This window comes from Macaca mulatta, chromosome 13 (genome assembly GCF_049350105.2).
Source record: "Macaca mulatta isolate MMU2019108-1 chromosome 13, T2T-MMU8v2.0, whole genome shotgun sequence".
In the NCBI taxonomy this organism is placed as follows: Eukaryota; Metazoa; Chordata; class Mammalia; order Primates; family Cercopithecidae; genus Macaca; species Macaca mulatta.
Genome location: NC_133418.1, coordinates 24,799,984 through 24,821,135, shown reverse-complemented (window position 1 = coordinate 24,821,135; position 21,152 = coordinate 24,799,984). Strand labels below are relative to the sequence as shown.

The window sequence follows — 21,152 nt, the reverse complement described above, 5'->3', positions numbered from 1 at the left end:
CTAGAACTCTTTTCATCTTATAAAAATTGATATCTATCCCACTTAAACCATACTCCCCCGCCATTTCCTCTATCCCTAGCCCCAATAACCTCCATTTCAGTTCTCTCTACGTCAGTGACATCTTTGAAGCAGGTTCACTGGGCACTGGTTACCAACGTACTTAAGCGTGGGGAACAGAACACCCCACACAGCGAGTTACATGAAGTGGGTTTATCATTTACAGAGAAGCAGCAAGGGAACACGAAAGTCCTGGACGTATTATGGGTCAGTCCCCCAAGGCACAGGAAAGCCATGTGGAGCTGATGGAGTCGACTGTGTGTCCCTCCCTTGCACCACAGCTCAGGAACCTGGGAAAGCAGCCACTCTGGGTTTTATATCCTGGGGTAATAAGATACACAGGGTTAAAGGGCATTCTATTCTATGTGAAAATGATATAGAGCGCAGGTAGTCTGTTCAGGTCAGTTCCTCTCTATCTCAGGATGTTACAATTCCAGCACATTCTACAATTATTCTTGAGAACTCTTAAAATAAGCAAGAAAGTGGAGAGAACTAAGTCAGTCAGGGTCATTGGAGAACTGTCTTGCAGGTACCCACCACTTAGACATACCCCTTAGCAAAGCTAGCATATTGCATATGCCCACCAACTTCCCCTGAACCGGAGGTGGAGATTTATCTTTACAGATTGTTGAAGAACCTTGACTTACACAATCTCAGTGTAGGTTATTAAGCCATAGTGACAGTACAGTTTACTGGGCCAAGAAAGCTACTATCACTGGCAGGAGGATAAGACTACAAAGTAGTGACTATGATGTTAAATAGGTGAAAGGGGAATCTTTCAGATGCCCCATTGTTTACAACCAGTGAGCCTGCTTTATGATCACCTCTAATTGTATTTCTAGGATACATGAGGTGTTTATCCTGGTACAGCAGACAGTGGAGGGTGTTGGTAATTGCATAGAAGGTCTATTGTGTTCCATGAGAGTGTGCCCATTGTCAAGTTGGACATGTGTGCTCATGTCATGTTAGACACTGTGGGTGTTTCTTGGTCAGAGTGAAGTCTCATGGAATATCCAAAAACATAACATAGAGTCCTCTCAAGGGTGGCCATGGTAGCCCCAACATCTAATTGAGTGACATATATTTAACTGTCCAAGAAGCAAACTGTTGCCATAGTCCTTTTCCCTATACAGGGGATCCTTTAATAGTTTAGTCACTCAGTTGCTATTTTCCTGACCAGGTGGCTGGGTTGTTGACAATGGCCCATGATTTAGTGGAAATGAAGCAAAATATAGTGTTAGGGGCAGCCTGTAAGGCTACTATCATACCATATAGTTTGTCCCATTGGGCAGAATGTCCTTGTTCAGTGTCAGTCAAAAGACACCATCCCCTGGCTGGATGGTGACCACATGCATGTCTCTGAATCTTTGATTCTATGTGGCCAAAGGAGAGCTAAATAGTCCCCTATGGGTCATTTGTTCCCTTCTAGAAAGCTTGCCATTTGTTCATGGGGCATATGGATCCTGTGGGATCCTGGTTAGGGCTGATTCTGACTGTACCATTTCCATTTAATAATTTGGATCTGTTGGGCCTGTCCAGTTTTATCGATTGTGTTTGTAGGCACCAAAGTGAGAATGGTTAGTTAAGGTAGCAGCATCATGCCTGGTGCTCTAGCTCTGAGATACTCAACTCCTATCTGTTTACTACAGCAAGCAAGGAGTTGCTATTAAAAAGAGGCACAACTGTTGGCTGCTTCAGGAAACTTTTCTGTCCAAAATCTGAGTCTGGTGTACCCAGTGACACTAGAATCACCTGACTCCAGTTGTTAGTCTGAGCCTTGATGTGTGGTACTATGTTAGGGGGGTCATTCTTCTTGGCAAATTAGGTGTTCAGAAGAGCCAGTTGCCCTGTAAATCTCAGTTACTTGAAAATCATATTATTGAGTCCCCACAGGGACCTCCATAACATTGATTTTTGAGACTCCCTGGGAAGGTGAGGAAAGGTGACTGAAGTTCATGTTTTGAATAGTCCTCATTATTAAAATCCCCCTGCTCATTAATGGCATTTCTATTAATATTCACTTGGGAAGCATTTTCTTTTTATTATGGCTCATTTTTGAAACATCTAGTCATAGCTCTTCCAGAATGGCTTTGTCTGCAATCATCCTGTTGCATTTCTTTTAAGGCCTGATGGTCTGTCAAAAACCAAGAGCCAACATAAGTAAAATGCTGTTCTCTTTGCAATGTGATCATCCGATGTAATCCTTGCAAATTACCCACTGTTATGATTTTTACATTTCCAGGGCTTCCTTGACAATGGCACTGATATGACTCCATCCAGCATCCATTGACGTGAGAACTCTAGTTGGCATATCATCCTTCTGGGCATGAACATAACGAAGACTTTCATAGGATGTAATGGTTAATATTCAACATTAGTCAAAATTTGCTCTAGTTATACCCTTGCAGCTCTACTGGGTTGGAAAAATATTTTATGTTAGGACAATCATTTGGTAGAGTTTTAAAAATAAAGGCTACAAATAAAAATTCTGTAGCAAGGGTATGAACTATATGTGATCCAGGACACAATTTTTATGTAATGTAACAAAAATTATTTAAATGTATTCAATTTAGATAATAATTTTATAAATGGGCATATATTGCATATATAATAGAATAAAGGCACTTAAATATGAATACTGTATATATTTGTAGCCAACATTTTATCAAATAAATATACATTCAGTTTTATGTATCTTATGTGTATGCACATTTTTTATAAATGAAGTAACTTTTAACTTTTTATTGAAATTCTAGCTTTAATTTTGTCATTAATTTTCTCTTAATAACTTTATAATTTGATTACTAAATATTCACCTTTATACCACCAATTTAAGAAAAAATATGTGTGTGTGTGTGTATACAGGTAGAAGTGTAAATACTGTATCAGTAGGCTTTCATGCATTAATGATTGGAAACTGGTTAAATAGACAACTCAGTGACTGATAACAGTAAACATTTGTTATCATGCTCATGGATGCTCATGTTCACAATCATCTGGCTGATCAAGGAAGGGCTCAGCTGAGTGGTTTCTCTGCATGGCACTGAGCTCATCTTCAGCCTACAGATACCAGTTGTCTGAAGAAAACTACTGAACAGCAGTGACTACACATGACTCAAGATTCTTGTGGCAGTTCACAGGAGTGAACAACATCCCAAACCAAACTGCACAGTTTAATTTAAGTCCCATAATTTCTAACATAGGTTCACACGTTTTAAATATATTCCTTTATTTCAGTGAGTACAAATTTTTAAGAAAATGTTTACCCCATTTAATTATAGAGGTGTTTTATGATTCCATGGACAAATAATTATGTTTTCAACCTTTACCATATTGAAAATATTTGTAAATGTAAATTTGCATTCATAAGAAAATAAAGCTGAACATGTTTTCAACATGTGGCTTTAAATATAATTTATTTAAGTGGGCTCATGGGGGAAAAATCATTTTAACTACCATAAATACCCCTTTTTGTCTCTCTTGTTTCCGATAGAGTTGCCCAATAAGAGGCCCTCCCATGAGATCTGGAAGTCAAAAAAGGATGACTCAATATTCTCCACTGATTACCTAAGACAGACACAAGATCAGAAGTGAGGACGGGAGAAAAACCTGGAAAGATGCTGTAGGAAGCTGAGAGCAGCAGCACCCCAACCCTTAAGCTTTCAGACAAGACGGAGGACCACGTGATTAATTGGTCCATACTTCAGGGGTAGACGCATTCTATTTTCTGAGGGAGCACCAGAGAATCCTGCTTCTACTAACAACCTTCCTGACTACTACATCCTTGGTTTTAAAAGGTTGTAGCACAAAAGTTAATCATAGGAATTCGGTCATTCTTGTCATACCCAACAGAGCCAAGAAACCAGGGAGGAAAGGCACTCAGCGTACAAAATACTGTTTTTAGAATGCAATTTAAATAGCCCGTATTATCCCATGGTACTAATATTGATGATTTTTTGAATAAACATAGAAATTGACTCCCCCAGTCTTAAAACTCAAGATAGTTACATTTGTTAATCTGAGTTCCTTTTTCGGGAAACCAACCATCAGGCCTCTAGATACAATCAAGGAGCTGAAAGTTATAAATCACTGAATTGAGACAGTGAGACATCAGACCCTTTACCCATTATGATTGCCTAACTGACCTCCTGCTTCCTGTTGACCAAATTAATTTCCTTACCCCTCCCTAATTCCTGTTTTCCCACATTTCTTCCCTGCTATATAAACCCTAATTTTAGCATTTCAGGGAGATACATTTGCGAATGGTGTCCCATCTCCTTGGCTGCAGCACCTGATTAACGCCTGTTCCTTGGCAATACTGTTGTCCTAGTGATTGGTTTTCTGTGTGCTGAGCAGCAGGATCTTCACTGAATCCCCGGTATTTCAGTAACAAAATTCTCTGCAAGCTTCACTGCTTTGGCTTATTGTAACCTGAAATCAAAATTTACCCACAACTTCTGAGATAATATAATTCTAGGATTCAATTTATCCACCACTGCTTGCTAGTCTGAGCTTGCCAGCTCCCAACCCTCACTACAGCCAATAAAATTTCTCAAAAAACAATAGGTAATAATTTCCCTTTTTCAAAAAACTCTAACCTTCTCTTTGTTCTTCCAACATATTGAAGACCACTGAGTTTTCCTGTATGCCCCACTTGGCAAATATTTCTTAGCAAATAAAACATTAAATCTGGAGATTTATCTTTACATTTTACTTAGACTTCAGTACTTTAGATTCTAATTCTATGTATTAAGAAAAATTTCTGCTTAGAAGATCTATAGTGCCTTCTTCTCTGTTATATGAATTCCAACTGAAGCCACAAACTAGACTCCTCAGGTGTCATGATCTCTGTATTTATTAAATCAGGCATTGTTTAATTAAAGCCAGGCATTGTTATGTCTGTGCAGCTGGGGCTGAGAAAGAAAAAGGAATTGTGATGCAGAGGTGACTTCATGTCCCCCTCTACCAACACCATCAGAGAGTGGCTGCATCTGAGGAACACTCTCAGCCCATGGAGGCATCAGGAGGAGCAGCTGGGGCAGCCCAGTCTCACACATCTGCTTCCCTGGGGGTTTATGTTCGGGTGTGTAACACTGTGGGAGGTAAACTATTATACTGTTGACAGTAATAAGTTGCAAAATCCTCAGGTTGCAGGCTGCTGATGGTGAGAGTGAATTCTGTCCCAGATCCACTGCCGCTGAACCTTGATGGGACCCCACTTTCCAAACGGTTTGCATAATAGATCAGGAGCTTAGGGGCTTTCCCCGGTTTCTGCTGATACCAATTTAAATAACTGCTAATGCCCTGACTTGCCCGGCAAGTGATGGTGACTCTGTCTCCTACAGAAGCAGACAGGGAGGATGGAGACTGGGTCATCTGAATGTCACATCTGGCACCTGAAATTGGAAACAAAAATAAATGTCCACACAATTAATCATGTTGCAACAGAATTTCCCGGAATAGCACAGCAGTAGTGAGCACACTGAGCTAAGTAAACTGCTAGTGTCTCCTTCCTTACCTGGGAGCCAGAGCAGCATGAGCCCCAGGAGCTGAGCGGGGACCCTCATGTCCATGCTGTGTCCTGACTGGGTCTGACTCCTGCATGAAGTCTGTCCAGCCTATTAATAAGTCTGCAGGTCGGGAGGATGTGCTCTGAGAACATGCAAATGAGCAGGGGACGGGGCAGGCTGGGTACAACTGCAGAACTGGCTCATCTCAGTAACTGAGCACCAGCTCACTGTCCCCTGGTGTCCCAGATAAGACCAGGGTAGCACAAATTTGTCTGCAACAAATGCGTTTCTACCGGGGACTAGTTTGTTATGAGAAACATTTTTTAGTTTTTTTTTTTTTTTGACAATTTGAAATATTCTTCAGTAATCGATGGAGTAATGTATTTCATTGGTGTATGGGGATTGTTTAGGAGAATATTCTTGTTTGTAGCAAATACATAGTAAAATGTTAAATGGTAGGATTCTCAGGTATTCAAAAGACTGTCATATGATTCTCATTAGGGAAGTGGGTACTTTATCCTATAATTGCAACATTTCTGTGATTTTAATATTGTTCTTTTCTAAAAAAATGAAAAATAAAATTTATTGACATGATGCTATATATGTATTTCTAAGTATTAGGTAATGGTGTTATGCCATTGTTCTTACCACTATAAGATCAAGCAATTTACTACAGATACACAGAGATGACACCATGTTTTCTCAATGCACACAGCACTCACAGATCCACCATTATCAAGACCTACAGGTCTCTATAGTACCCAGAGACTAAATGGGCTGCACCTTATTCTCATTTTGGCACCTTCATAGTCTACCTTCTTTTCTGCCATTGAGTATTATTTCCCAACGTTCATCTCTCGTAATGAGGATGGCCATGGCATGGAGCATGTCCCTGCCATGCACCATCAATGACACGTTCCTCTTTTACATTTCATCAGTGATTGGGGACATCATCCTGAACCAGATGCCAGCAACCCTATTAACATTTTTAGAAAAGAGACCCTGAATCCCTTATGAAGCAATTGCCTATGTACATGGAGAAATCAGTTGGATTCATATGAAACTGGACAGGGATTTGCACTCATTATATCTCACATCTCTAATGTGCCCCAAACGTCCCAGCCTGGCTCAGTAGAAGGTGAAGTGGATCCAACTATATCAGCTTTAGTGGGCTACAGCCTAAGGCTGTACAAAATTTTACTGATGCTTGACTAGGGGAGCCAAATCACAGTGCTGTAGCCTGTGCACAAACCTTCCAGCTGCTTTGTAAGCAGCCTGAATTTTAAGGGAACTTGCTGATATTGGGAGAAAGGAAGAAAGTTCGATTTGTCCTCTAAATGTTTGCTGAAAATGAACAGACAAAAGAAAGATTAATAAGAGAAAAGGCAAACAAAATTTACTTAAAGTGCAGTAGGATATCATAGCAGGATGATTACCCAGATAACTCAATGATATCCAGTTGTTCATATTTCCTTTCTAGCAAAGAGGGAATTGGGAAGTGTAGACAACGTGGAGAGAAGATGAGAATGGAAGCGCATCCTCAAAAGAATAGGTAATAGCCTGTCTGGATAAAGCATCAACTTCCAAACTCTTCTATTTTTGATTCTTGTTTTGTGTTAATCTTCCCTGATATAAAATTTCCCAGGAAGAATTTTCTTGACTGTTGGTTTCCTTCTGGAGAATCTGCTTTTAAGCAGATAAGGGATATTTAGGAAAAGCCTTTTTGTGCATTTGCTACTTTCTAAATGCCTTTGGTTTCACGTAATCATAATACCAACGCAGCATAGTTTGAGATGTTATTTTCTGGATTCCTTTACTTGCAACCCACCTGCCAGAATCCTGTTCTCGAGAGATGCAGGTATAGACTGAAAGAGCAGTTGACCCCTGAACAACGTGGAGGTTGTGGCACTGATGGCTGGTGCAGTTGAAAACCTGTGTAGAACTTTTGCATCCCTAACTTAAGTACTAGTAGCTTACTTTTAACTAGAAGCCTTAGTGATGAAATAAATAGTTGATATATTATATACTCTACTCTTCTAATAAAGTATACTAAAGAAAAAATGTTATTAATAAGATCGTAAAAATGAGAAAATATATTTATTACTTATTACATGCTTGCTCACAGGTGACACACACAGAAGAAAATATAGGTGGATCTGCAAATCTCAAACTCAAGTTATTCAAGGGTTAACTCTACCAGGATGAATGTAGCAGTCCCCATCTGTAATCTAGGGCTTTCCCCTTTGCTGTACCTCTGCTCACTTCCAATGGCTATATATATATATATATCTTATGTTCTTTATGATCTTGGGCAGAGAACTCAGCCTGCATGCATTGCTGGCCAGATGGCCTAGAATGTTTATCTCTTAGGAAAGTTCTATGGTTTCACTGTGTCCTCCAGAATCCATCTGTAGTAAAGATAATTCTAGTGTAAATGTATTGCCTGGTGGGGCCTATTGAGATGTGTTTAGGTCAGGAGGGTGGAGCCCTCTAGTGGAATTCATTAATGCCAGTATAAACAGGGATTATGGGGCTGGGATCTCACTCGCTCTCTCTTCTGCTTGTCTGTCATGTTAAGACATGGCCTTCCCTCCTTTAAAGAACTCAAGAATTCAGGCATCTTCTTGAAAGCAGAGAAAGCTGACATTAACCTGCCCATGCCTTGATGTTACATTTCTCATTCTCTAGAAGTGTGAGAAAATAAATTTCTGGTTTTTATGAATTACACAGTGACAAGGAATCTGTTATAGCAGCTTGAAAAAGAACAAGAGAGAGAGCTCATAATCAGTGAGGACAGGATCATGTGTATGTCAGTCTTCCCAGCCCAAGCTAAGCCATCATATCCCCTGTGACCTGCACATATACATCCAGATTGCCTGAAGCAACTGAAGATCCACAAAAGAAGTGAAAATAGCCTTAACTGATGACATTCCACTATTGTAATTTGTTTCTGCCCCACCCTAACTGATCAATGTACTTTGTAATCTCCCCACCCTTAAGAAAGTTCTTTGTAATTCTCCCCACCCTTGAGAATGTACTTTGTGAGATCCACCCGCTGCCCGCAAAACATTGCTCCTCACTCGACCACCTATCCCAAAACCTATAAGAACTAATGATAATCCACCACCCTTTGCTGACTCTCTTTTCGGACTCAGCCTGCCTGCGCCCAGGTGATTGCAAGAGGTAAAAGTCCAGTCCTTTTTAAGTGGGAGGCTGAGCTTAGTGAGGTGTGTCTTTAAAAGACCATTAGTCCGTTCCACCTTTCCTGAAGATTGAGGATGGTAAGGGATATGAAGGTTCCACTGAATACTAAGAGCCTGAGAAACTGCTTGGGTGATTTGACTAGTAAAGGCTGGTCCGTTATTGGACTGTATAGAGGTGAGAAGGCCAAACTGAGGAAGTATGTCTGACAAAAGGGAAGAAATGACCACGGTGGCCTTCTCAGACCCTGTGGGAAAGGCCTCTTCCCATCCAGTGAAAGTGTCTACCTAGACCAAGAGGTATTTTAGTTTCCTGACTCGAGGCATGTGAGTAAACTCAATTTGCCAGCCCTGGGAATAAACTCAATTTGCCAGTCCTGGGCGGGGGCAAATCTCAAACTTGATGTGTAGGGAAGGGAGGGGGCCTGAACAATCCCTGAGAAGTAGTAGAATAGCTGATGCAACACTGAGAAGGGATTTCCTTAAGTTTAGATTTCCACGATGGAAAGGAAATGAGAAGTTCTAAGAGGCGGGCTAGTGGCTTGTAACCTATATGGAAGAGGTTATGAAATGGCGATAGAATAGAATGGGCCTGTGAGAGTGGAAGGAGATATTTTCCTTGGTCCAGGAACCATTTGACTTGTGTGGGAAGAGATTGATAGGTGGAAGTTTCAGTGGGAGAGTAGGTGGGCGTGACCGATGAGGAGAAAAACTGGCCATGAGGGACAGAAGTTGGAATGCTAGCTGCTTCTTTAGCTACCTTATCAGTGCAAGCGCTGCTCTGAGCGATGGGATCTGATGTTTTTTGATGGCCCTTGCAGTGAATGACTTCAGCTTCCTTTGGAAGTAAATCAGCCTTGAGAAGGGTTTTTATTAAAAAGGCATTGATGATGGAGGACCTTTGCATAGTGAGGAAACCTTTCAGCCCATAAAACAGCATGGTGGTGCAGGATATGGGGTCAGTATAAATATTGATGCGTAGTCCCTAAGTTCACTGTTCCAGAATAAAGCTGTGTCCATCAGACAGCCAGCCTAATCCCTCCTCTTCCTCCTGGAAGTCTCAAGTACTGTCCCCTACTTCCCTTAAACTCACTCGTATTTCTGAAGAACAGTAATAACCCTTATGAGCCTAATACATCCCTTCATTCTGTTAGGGATGTATTCTGTTCGTCCTTACCCTACTTTTTGCAACAAGACTTTACGAAGTCATCCACACTCCTTGGACTGAGCCACAAAAACTAGTCATCCCTACTATCTTCTGTCTAGTCATATTCCTATTCTCCATTCTCAACTACTTATAAATGCCCTAGTCTTGTTTACACTGCCATTTACACCGTTTCTTCAAGCCATCACAGCTGATATCTCTTGGTGCTATCCCCAAACTGCCACTCTTAACTCCCTTTTAGAGTGGATAGATGATCTTTGCTGGCAGGGGATCCTCCAATAATTTCACCCTGATGAAGTTCTATTCTTTGCTTTTATACTCACTCTTAATCTCATTCCCATTCTCTTGCCACCCTCTACATCTCCCCAGCTATCTCCACCACACCATCAACCTTACCCATTCTCTCCTAGCCATTTCTAATCCCTCCTTAGCAAACAACTTCTGGCTTTGCATTTCCCTTTCTTCCAGCACCTACATAGCTGTCCCTGCCTTACATGCAGACTGGACAACATCTCCTATCTTCTTTCACCTCTGAACTTCCTTTAATAGCCCTCACCTTTACCCTCCTGAAGAACTCATTTACTTTCTAGACAGGTCCAGGAAGACCTCCCCAGACATTTCACATCAGCAAGCTACCACCCTCCTCCACACTTACTTTAAAAACCTTTCTCCTTATATCAACTCTACTCCCCCAATATTTGGACCTCTCACAACACAAACTACTGTTCCTGTGGCCGCTCCTTTATGTATCTCTTAGCAAAGACCCACTGGAATTCCCCTGGGTAACCTTTCACCTTCTCGATGTTCCTTTACTCTACATCTCCAAAGCCCATCTACACACCTCACTGAAACAATTGGAGCCTTCCAGCTCCATATTACAGATAAGCCCTCTATCAATACAGGCAAACTTAAAAACATTAGCAGTAATTATTGCTTAGGAAGACACTTACCCTGTATTTCACTGTATTTCACTCCATCCTTGGCTACCTTCCCCTTGCTTGTCAGACTCTCCTCCCAGGCCCTCTTCTTATTTACTTATACCCAGCCCCGAAAATAACAGTGAAGGTTTGCTAGTAGGTACTCAACGTTTTCTCATACACCGTGAAAATCGAACCTCCCCCTCTATGCAGTTACCTCATCAGTCCCCATTACAACCTCTGACGGCTACCATGCTAGCTGGATTCCCAGGGGTCTGGGTACCAGACACCCCTTTCAGCACTCCTTCTCATCTTTTTACTTTGCATCTCCAGTTTTGCCTCACATAAGGTCTCTTCTTCCTCTGTGGATCCTCTACCTACATGTGTCTACCTGCTAATTGGACTGGCACGTGCACACTAGTTTTCCTTACTCCCAAATTCAATTTGCAAATGGGACCGAAGAGCTCCCTGATGCCCTCATGACACTGACACGACAAAAAAGGGTTATTCCACAAATTCCCTTGCTTGTCGGTTTAGGACTTTGTGCTTCCACTATTGCTCTTATTGGAATAGCGGGCATTTCACCCTCTGTCACAACCTTCTGTAGCCTCTCTAATGACTTCTCTGCTAGCACCACAGACATATTACAAACTTTATCAGTCTTCCAGGCCCAAGTTGACTCTTTAGCTGCAGTTGTCCTCCAAAAAGGCCGAGGCCTTGACTTACTGCTGAAAAAGGAGGACTCTGTATATTCTTAAATGAAGTGTTGTTTTTACCTAAACCAGTCTGGTCTGGTGTATGACAACATAAAAAAACTCAAGGAGACAGCCCAAAAACTTTCTAACCAAACCAGTAATTATTATGCTGAACCCCCTTGGGCACTCTCTAATTGAATGTCCTGGGTCCTCCCAATTCTTAGTCCTTTAATACCTATTTTTCTCCTTCTTTTATTCGGATCTTGTATCTTCTGTTTTGTTTCTCAGTTCATCCAAAACTGTATCCAGGCCGTCATCAACCATTCTATATGATAAATGTTTCTTCTAACAATCCCACAATATCACCCCTTACCACAAAATCTTCCTTCAGCTTAATATCTTCCATTCTATGTTCCCACGCTGCCCTTAATCCTGCTCAAAGCAGCCCTGAGAAACATCAGGCATTATCTCTCCATACCACCCCCAAAATTTTTCACCACCGCAAGACTTCACCACTATTTTGTTTTATTTTTCTTATTAATATAAGAAGACAGGAATGTCAGGCCTCTGAGCCCAAACTAAGCCCTCATATCCTCTGTGACCTGCATGTATACATCCAGATCACCTGAAGCAACTGAAGATCCACAAAAGAGGTGAAAATAGCCTTAACTGATTACATTCCACCATTGTAATTTATTTTTGCCCCACCCTAACTGATCAATGTACTTTGTAATCTCCCCACCCTTAAGAAGGTTCTTTGTAATTTTCCCCACCCTTGAGAATATACTTTATGAGATCCACCCTTGCCCACAAAACATTGTTCCTAATTTGACCATCTATCCCAAAACCTGTAAGAACTAATGACAATCCACCACCCTTTGCTGACTCTTTTTGGACTCAGCCCACCTGCACCTAGGTGATTAAAAAGGTTTATTGCTTACACAAAGCCTGTTTGGTGGTCTCTTCACATGGATGTGAGTGAAAAGTGTACACATACTCCAGCTTCCTCGTCTCTCAGGTGGAACAGCCAAGAGGAATTTAGTCCATGTTTCCACATGTAGTTGATCTTCAGTTCTCCTGAGTCAGGTGGGTTGTTGATGTGTCTTTTACCATTCATTTTCTGTTCCCTTCCTCACTTTCCTCCTTTCCTCCCAGTGTAAATTTGCTGCCTAAACAGGAATCCTCATTGCTGGTATAGCCAAATTAAGATACAAAAAAAAAAAAAAAAAAAAAAAAAAAATCATTGATCTTTTGTATGAGGGGTATTTCTCATCTGAATTCTAATAATTTATTTTTCTTTGACATGTAGGAATAATCAGGAAGTGCTTAAGGTTTTTTGTTTTTGTTTTTGTTTTACCAATCTATTTTTCATTGAATTTGTGAAGTGATTTTGTTTTTCTGTGTGTTGAAACCAAAAATTAAGTTGTAAGCCACCAACCAGGTGAATGGACTTCTTTTTTGACAGAGAGATCATCAAAGAAATCTGAAAAACCAGGTTAGGCTATGACTGGCAGGTGAATTTAGATGTGCCTCAGTATGCTCTCCTCCCTTTGGAGTTCAGACACAACTGACCAGGATTATCATCACAACAGAGATCTTTGGACTGACAAAACAGACTCTTTGCAGCAATAAGATACCATACTCCAACATGACAGATAATAGGCCCTGAAAAAAATCAAAATATTTTACCCTAAAAATATTTCTTTGACCTGGTCTGAAGTGGCCCTGCAAAGCTGCCTGTTGTGGGGGAAATTTGCATTCTGCAGAGAATCTCCTCCCCTTACTAAGTGTTTCCCAAAGCATCTGACATTTTTTTTTCTAAGGTCTGATAAGCCCCTCCCCATCTACTTTGTCTGCTACCCATAGGATTCATCTACATGACAAGAACTTTGGCTTCCATGCCCCCTTATCTAAACTCAAGCACTTCTTTATGATAAATTCAACTCTTAGGCAGAGCTTAACTCTTTCAGTCAGTTGCCAATCAGGAAACCTTTGAATCCACCTGTGACCAGGAAGCCCCTGCTTCAAGATATCCCACCTTTCCAGGACAAACTGATGTATATCTTATGTATATTGATTTGTGTCTTTGCCTGTAATTTCTGCGTCTCCCTAAAATGTGTAAAACAAATATGTAATTAAACCACCTTGGGCACGTGTTTTCAGGATCTCCTAAGGTTGTGTCACAGGCCATAAGCCTTATCTTTGGCAAATAAACCTATAAATTGATTGAGACCTGTCTCAGATACTGTTTTGTTTACACTGGATCATCAAATTTAAAAATCCTCTAAAACTATCTACATATCCAAAAGTCTACAGTAGAGACAGTGGAGTGAGCACACCTCAACAGCTAAAACTCACAAGTTAGAGAACTCACAAGTTAGACTCTGACTAAGTCTTAGATTTTGTCCGGCTCTCTTGCTTCATAAAAATACTTTGTTATTTTTAAAATTTTACTTCAGATAAGGACGATTTTGGGGAATATTGTCACATGTGTCTGTGTGAAGAGAGTCCACCAAACAGGCTTTGTGTGAGTAACAAGGCTGTTTATTTCACCTGGGTGCAGGTGGGCTGAGTCTGAAAAAGGAGTCAGCAAAGGGTGGTGGGATTATCATTAGTTCTTACAGGTTTGGGATAGCCATACAAAGTGCATTCTTAAGGGTGAGGGAGAATATTATAAAGTACCTTCTTAAGGGCAGGGGAGACTATATCCTATCAGTTAGGGTGGGGAAGGAACAAATCACAATGGTGGAATTTCATCAGTTAAGGCTATTTTCACTTCTTTTGTGTGTCTTCAGTTGCTTCAGGCCATCTGGATGTATACATGCAAGTCACAGGGGATATGATGGCTTAGGTTGGGCTCAGAGGTCTGAAAAATATATTAATTTTTGGTAGAATGAATACTGTCCCCATCCCAAAAGATGTCCATGTCCTCGTCTCTGGAACCCAAGTTCTATAGGAGTTATAAAGAAATTATTTTAGGCAGATAGAGAGGAAAGGGGGTCCTTGGGAAGGTTTTGTTTCTTTTAAAGCAACTCCAAAAATGTTTCTTTTCTAGTAGGAAAGTCCTGACTCTTAGAGTCAGGCTGGCAAGCTTTGATATGCAAATAAAGGCCATGAGAAACTGAATTCACCCAAACATGGCAATTCCCACCTTCTTCTTCCTTGTCGCCACATGTGACTGGCAACATGGCTGCCCCTACATATCCCCATGTGCATAGAACATTATGATGCCCTACATTTGCATATTAAGCGGCTAGGGTGGGAAGGCTAGTTTTTTCTCAGGCTATGTGAATGACATGCCTGGTTAAACCAATCCCCTGAGCCCTATGCAAATCAGACACCACCTCCTTCAGCCTCCTCCTATAAGCAGCCATTTTTCCACTGCTCATGGAGTTTTCTCCATCTCCGTCCCTCTGTCTCTGTATGGGGGAGCTGTTTAGCTGTTTTCTTCTTCCTTCCTTCTTGTGTATTAAACTTTTCTCTCCTTAAAACCACTCCACGTGTTTCCGTGGTGTTTTATCTAAAGCAGTGTGAGACCAAGAACCCTTGGTCTCACAGGGGCCTCACAGGGGCCTCATTTTAACTTACATAAATATCCTTTTTTGCCTCTCTTGTTTCTTATAGAGTTTCCCAATAAGAAGTCTTCCCACAAGATTTGGAAGTCAGAAAAGGATGACTCAATATTCTCCATTGGTACCTAAGACAGACACAGGGACAGAGATGAGGACTGGAGAAACACCTGGAAAGATGCTGTAGGAAGCTGAGAGCATCAGCACCCCACCCCTAAGCTTCCAGACAGGACTGAGGACCACATGATTAAACAGCCCATACTTCAGGGGCACATGCATTCTATTTTCTGAGGGAGCACCAGAGAATCCTGCTTCTAATATCAGCTTTCATGACTACTATATCCTTGGCTTTGAAAAGTTGTAGTGTGAAAATGAATCTTAGGAATTTGGTCATTCTTGTCATACCCAACAGAGCCAAGAAACCAGAGGGGAAAGGAACTCAGGGTACAAAATATTGTTTCTAGAATGCAATTGAAATAGGCCCCATTATCCCAGGGAAGTAATGTTTATGTTTTTTTGAATAAACATAGAAATTGACACCCCTAGTCTGAAAACTCAGGATAATTACATCTGTCTTACCTGAGGTTTTTTTTGCTTTTTTGTTTTGTTTTGTTTTGTTTTTAATTTCTGCCAGTAAACCAATGAACAGGCCTCCCAGATACTATCGAAGAGCTGAAACTTACGTATCACTGAATTGGGACAGTGAGACATCAGACCCCTTGCCCATTATGATTGCCTAACTGACCTTCTGCTTCCTATTGACCAAATTATCTTCCTTACCCCTCGCTAATTCCCGTTTTCCCACATTTCTTCCCTGCTATATAAACCCCAATTTTAGTTGGTCAGGGAGATACATTTGCGAACGGTGTCCCATCTCCTTGACTGCAGCACCTGATTAAAGCCTATTTGTTGGCGATACTTGCTGTCTTAGTGATTGACTTTCTGTGCGGTGAGTAGCAGGATCTATACCGAATCGCTGGTATTTCAGAAACAAAATTCTCTGCAAGCTTCACTGCTTTGGCTTCTTGTAACCTGAAATCAAATTGATCCATAATATCTGAGATAACTTGTTATTATTCTAGGATTCGATTTGTCCACTACTGCTCACCAGCCTGATCTTGCCAGCTCCCAAGCCTTACTAGTGCCAATGAACTTTCCCCAATAGCCGTAGGTAATATTTTCCCTTTTTCATAAAACGCTTTCTCTTCATTCTTTCAATACATTGAAGACCACTGAATTTTCCTGTATGCCTCACTTGGCAAATATTTCTTTGCAAATAAAACATTAAATTTAGAGATTTATCTGTACATTTTATTTAGACTTTAGTAGTTTACTCTAATTCTCTTTATTAAGACAATTCCAGCCTAGAATATCTATAGTGGCTTCTTCTGTGTTGTATGAATTCCAGCTGAAGCCATAAACTAGACTCCTCAGGTGTCATGATCTCTGTATTTATTAAATCAGGCATTGTTTAATTAAAGCCAGGTATTGTTATGTCATGATCTCTGTCTTTAGTAAATCAGGAGAGGCATTGCTATGTCTGTGTAGTTGGGGCTGAGAAAGAGAAAAGAATTCGGGTACAGAGGTGACTTCATGTCCCCCTCTACCGACACCATCAGAGTGTGGCTGCATCTGAGGAACACTCTCAGCCCGTGGAGGCATCAGGAGGAGCAGCTGGGGCAGCCCAGCCTCACACATCTGCTTCCCTGGGGGTTTATGTTCGGGTGTGTAACACTGTGGGAGGGTAACTATTACGCTGTTGACAGTAATAAACTGCAAAATCTTCAGGCTGCAGGCTGCTGATGGTGAGAGTGAAATCTGTCCCAGATCCACTGCCGCTGAACCTTGATGGGACCCCACTTTGCAAACTGGATGCAGCATAGATCAGGAGCTTAGGGGCTTTCCCTGGTTTCTGCTGATACCAGGCTAAAGCATTGCTAATGCCCTGACTGGCTCGGCAAGTGATGGTGACTTTGTCTCCTACAGAAGCAGACAGGGAGGATGGAGACTGGGTCATCTGGATGTCACATCTGGCACCTGAGATTGGAAACATAAAAACAAATGTACACACAATTATTCATGTTGTAACAGAATTTCCCTGAATAGCAAAGCAGTAGTGAGCACACTGAGCTAAGTAAACTGCTAGTGTCTCCTTCCTTACCTGGGAGCCAGAGCAGCAGGAGCCCCAGGAGCTGAGTGAGGACCCTCATGTCCATGCTGTGTCCTGACTGGGACTGACTCCTGCACAAAATGTGACCAGCCTATTAAAAAGTCTTCAGAGAAGGAGGATGTGTGCTGTGAACATGCAAATGAGTAGGGGATGGGGCAGACTGGGCACAGCTGCAGGGCTGGCTCATCTCAGTAACTGAGAACCAGCTCAGTGTCCCCAGGTGTCCCAGGTAAGACCAGGGTAGCACAAATTTGTCCACAGAAAATGTGTTTCTACTAGGGACTATGTTGTTATGAGAAACATTTTATAGTTTATTTTTGACAATTTGAAATATTCCTCAGGAGTCAATGGTGTAATGTATTTCATTGGTGTATGGGGATTATTTAGGAGAATATAGTAGTTTGTAGGAAACCCATAGTAAAGTGTTAGATGGTACAATTCTCAAGTCTTCAAAAGACTCTTATATGATTCCGGTTAGGGAAGGGGGTATTTGTCATATACATGCAACATTTCTCTGGGTTTAATATTGTTCCTATGTAAAAAAATTAAAAATAAAATTATTGACATGATGCTACATGTATTTGTAAGTATTAGGTAATGGTGTTATGCCATTGTTCTTACCAATATGAGATCAGACAATATACTACAGATGCAGAGATGATACCATGTTTTCTCAATGCATGCAGCACTCACAGATCCACCATTATCAAGAGGTGCAGGTCTCTATAATACCCATAGACTAAATGAGCTGCACCTTATTCTTGTTTTGGGCACCTTCATAGTCTACCTTCTTTTCTGCCATTGTTATCTCCCAAAGTTCATCTCTCTTAGTGAAGGTAACCACTGAATGAAGCAGGTCCCTGCCATGCACCATCAATACCACTTTCCTTTTTCACTTTTTATCAGTGAGTGGAGACATCATCCTGACCCAGACACCAGCCTCCTTGATAACGTCTTCAGGAAGGAGACATTCAATCTTGTATCAAGCAATTGCCTTTGTACATGGAGAAATCAGTTGGATCCAGATGTAATTGGACAGGGATTTGCACTTGATATATCTCACATCTCTAATGTGCCCAAAAATGTCCCAGCCTGGCTCAGTGGCAGTGGCATCAGTGGGCTACAGCCTAGGGCTGTACAAAATTTTACTGATGCCTGAATAGGGGAGCCAAATCACAGTGCTGTAGCCTGTGCACAAACCTTCCTGCTGGTTTGTAAGCAGCCTGAATTTTAAGGGAACTTGCTTATATTGGGAGAAAGCAAGAAAGTTCCATCTGTCCTCTAAATGTTTGTTGAAAATAAACTGACAAAAGGAAGATTAATAAGAGAAAAGGCAAACAAAATTCATTTGAAGTGCAGCAGAATATCATAGCAGGGTGATTACCCAGGTAACTCAATGAGATCCAGTTGTTTTTATTTCCTTTCTAGGGAAGAGGGAATTGTGAAGTGTAGGCAACCTGGAGAGAATAGATGAGAACAGAAGTGTGTCCTCAAAAGAACAGATAAAAGCTTGTCTGGATAAAGCATCAACTTCCAGTCTCTTCTATTTTAGATTCCGCTTTGATATTAATCTTCCCTGATATAAAGATTCTCAGGAAGAATTTTCTTGACAATTCGTTTCCCTCTGGAGAATCTCCTTTTAGGCAGATAAGGGATGTTTAGGAAGAGCCTTTTAGTGCATTTGCTGCTTTCTAAATGCCTTTGATTTTACATAATTGTCATACCAATGCAGCACAGTTTGAGATGTTATTTACCGGATTCCTTTACTTGCAACCCACCTGCCAAGATGCTGTTCCAGAGAGATGCAGCTACAGACTGAAAGGGCAGTTGACCCCTGAACAATGTGGAAGTTGGAGTACTGAGCACTGGTGCAGTTGAAAACCTGTGTAGAACTTTTGCATTTCTAACTTAAGTACTAATAGCTTACTTTTGACTGCTGGCCATGGTGATAAAATAAATAGTTGATTAACACTTTTTTAAAGTTATTTATATCATATAGTCTATTATTTCAATTAAAGTATGCTAAAGAAAAAACTGTTATTAAGAAAACTATAAAAATGAGAAAATATATTTTCTATGTATTAAGTGCTTGCTCATAGGTGACACACAGAAGAAAATATAAGTGGATCTGCAAATTTCAAACCCAAGTTATTCAAGGGTTAATTGTACCAGGATGAATGTAGGCGTCTCCATCTGTAGTCTAGGGCTTCCCCTTTGCTGTACCTCTGTTCGCTTCCAATGGCAATATACATGTCTTATGTTCTTTATGGTCTTGAGCAGAGAATGCTGCCTGCATGCATTGCAGAACAAATGGCCTGGAATACGTATCTCTCAGTGTAGCAGGACAAGCCGCAGAGAAAACGCCTCAGACACAGAGTTAAAGAAGGAAGGGGTTTATTCGGCCGGGGGCATCGGCAAGACTTCTGTCTCAAGAGCCAAGCTCCCCGTGTGAGCAATTCCTGTCCCTTTTAAGGGCTCACAACTCTAAGGGGGGTGCATGTGAGAGGGTCGTGATTGATTGAGCAAGCAGGGGATACGTGACTGGGGGCTGCATGCAGCAGTAATTATATTGCAACAAAACAAGATGGGGATTTTCACAGTGCATTTCTATATAATGTCTGTAATCTAGAGATAACAGAACCAATTAGGTCAGGGATCGATCTTTAACTACCAGGCCCAGGGTGCCGTGCTGGGCTGTCTGCCTGTGGATTTCATTTCTGCTTTTTAGTGTTTACTTCTACTTTCTTTGGAGGCAGAAATTGGGCATAAGATGATATGAGGGGTGGTCTCCTCCCTTATTAGGAAAGTTCTGTGGTTTCACTGTATCCTCCAGAATCCATCTGTTGTAAAGTTAATTCTCAGTGTAATGGTATTGCCATATGGGGCCTATTGGGATGTATTTAGGTCATCAGGGTGGAGCCCTCTAGTGGAATACATTAATACCACTATAAACAGGGATTATAGAGCTAGGATCTGTCTCTCTCTCTGCTGCTCCTCTGTGATGTTAAGACACTACCTTCCTTCCTTTGAAGGACCCGAAACTCCAGGCATCATCTTGAAAGCAAAGAAAGCAGACCTTAACCTGCCCATGCCTTGATCTTAAATTTCCCATTCTCCAGATGTGTGAGAAAATAAATATGTGCTCCTTATGAATTACACAGTGACAAGGAATCTGTTATAGCAGCTTGAAAGAGAACAAGAGAGACAGATCACAATCAGTGAGGACAGGATAAGGTGTACACATACCCCAGCATTGTCATCTCTCAGATGGAACAGCCCAGAGGAATTTAGTCCATGTTTCCACATGTGGTGGATCTTCAGTTCTCCTAAGTCAAGTGGGTTGTTGATGTGTCTTTTACCATTCATTTTCTGTTCCCTTCCTCACTTTCCTCCTTTCCTCCCAGTGTAAATTTGCTGCCTAAACAGGAATCCTCAAGATAGTAAAAAACCAAGATAGTAAAAAAAAGCATTAGTCTTTTGTATGACGGGTATTTCTCATCTGAATTCTAATAATTTCTTTTCCTTTGACATCTAGTAATATTCAGGAAGCTCTTAATTTGTCTTTACCAATCTATTTTAGATTGAATTTGTGCAGTGATTTTGTTTTTCTATGTGCTAAAACCAAAAATTAAGTTGTAGGCCACCAACCAGCTGAATGGACTCCTCTTTTGGCAGAGAGAACTTCAAAGAAATCTGAAAAACTAGGTTAGGCTATGACTGGCGTGTGGGTTTAGATGTGCCTCATTATACTCTCCTCCCTTTGGAGTTCAGACTCAACTGACCAGCATTATCATTACAAAGAGATCTTTCAACTGACAAAACAGATACTTTGTAGCAATAAGATATTATAGTCCAACGTGACAGATAAT

At 41.1% G+C, this 21,152-nt stretch overlaps 1 protein-coding gene across 8 annotated transcripts in view; it reads right to left on the bottom strand.

The window, feature by feature from the left end:
- LOC701504 (immunoglobulin kappa light chain) overlaps nucleotides 1-21,152 on the bottom strand; it is a 676,887-nt gene that overhangs the window by 457,178 nt on the left and 198,557 nt on the right. The window contains exons 1-2 of one of the 8 annotated variants that reach the window (XM_077959028.1): nucleotides 17,275-17,351; nucleotides 16,853-17,150 (exon numbers count right to left, since the gene is read on the bottom strand). The exons of 3 other annotated variants lie outside the window; for them this stretch is intronic. In XM_077959028.1, coding sequence (XP_077815154.1) covers nucleotides 16,853-17,150; nucleotides 17,275-17,329 — 353 coding nt within the window. In that variant the 5' untranslated portion in view covers nucleotides 17,330-17,351. Of the gene's footprint in view, nucleotides 1-5,156; nucleotides 5,454-5,575; nucleotides 5,681-16,852; nucleotides 17,151-17,274; nucleotides 17,352-21,152 lie in introns of those variants that run through there. 4 more of the 8 variants (XM_077959040.1, XM_077959039.1, XM_077959031.1 and 1 more) reach the window with 4 other exon arrangements.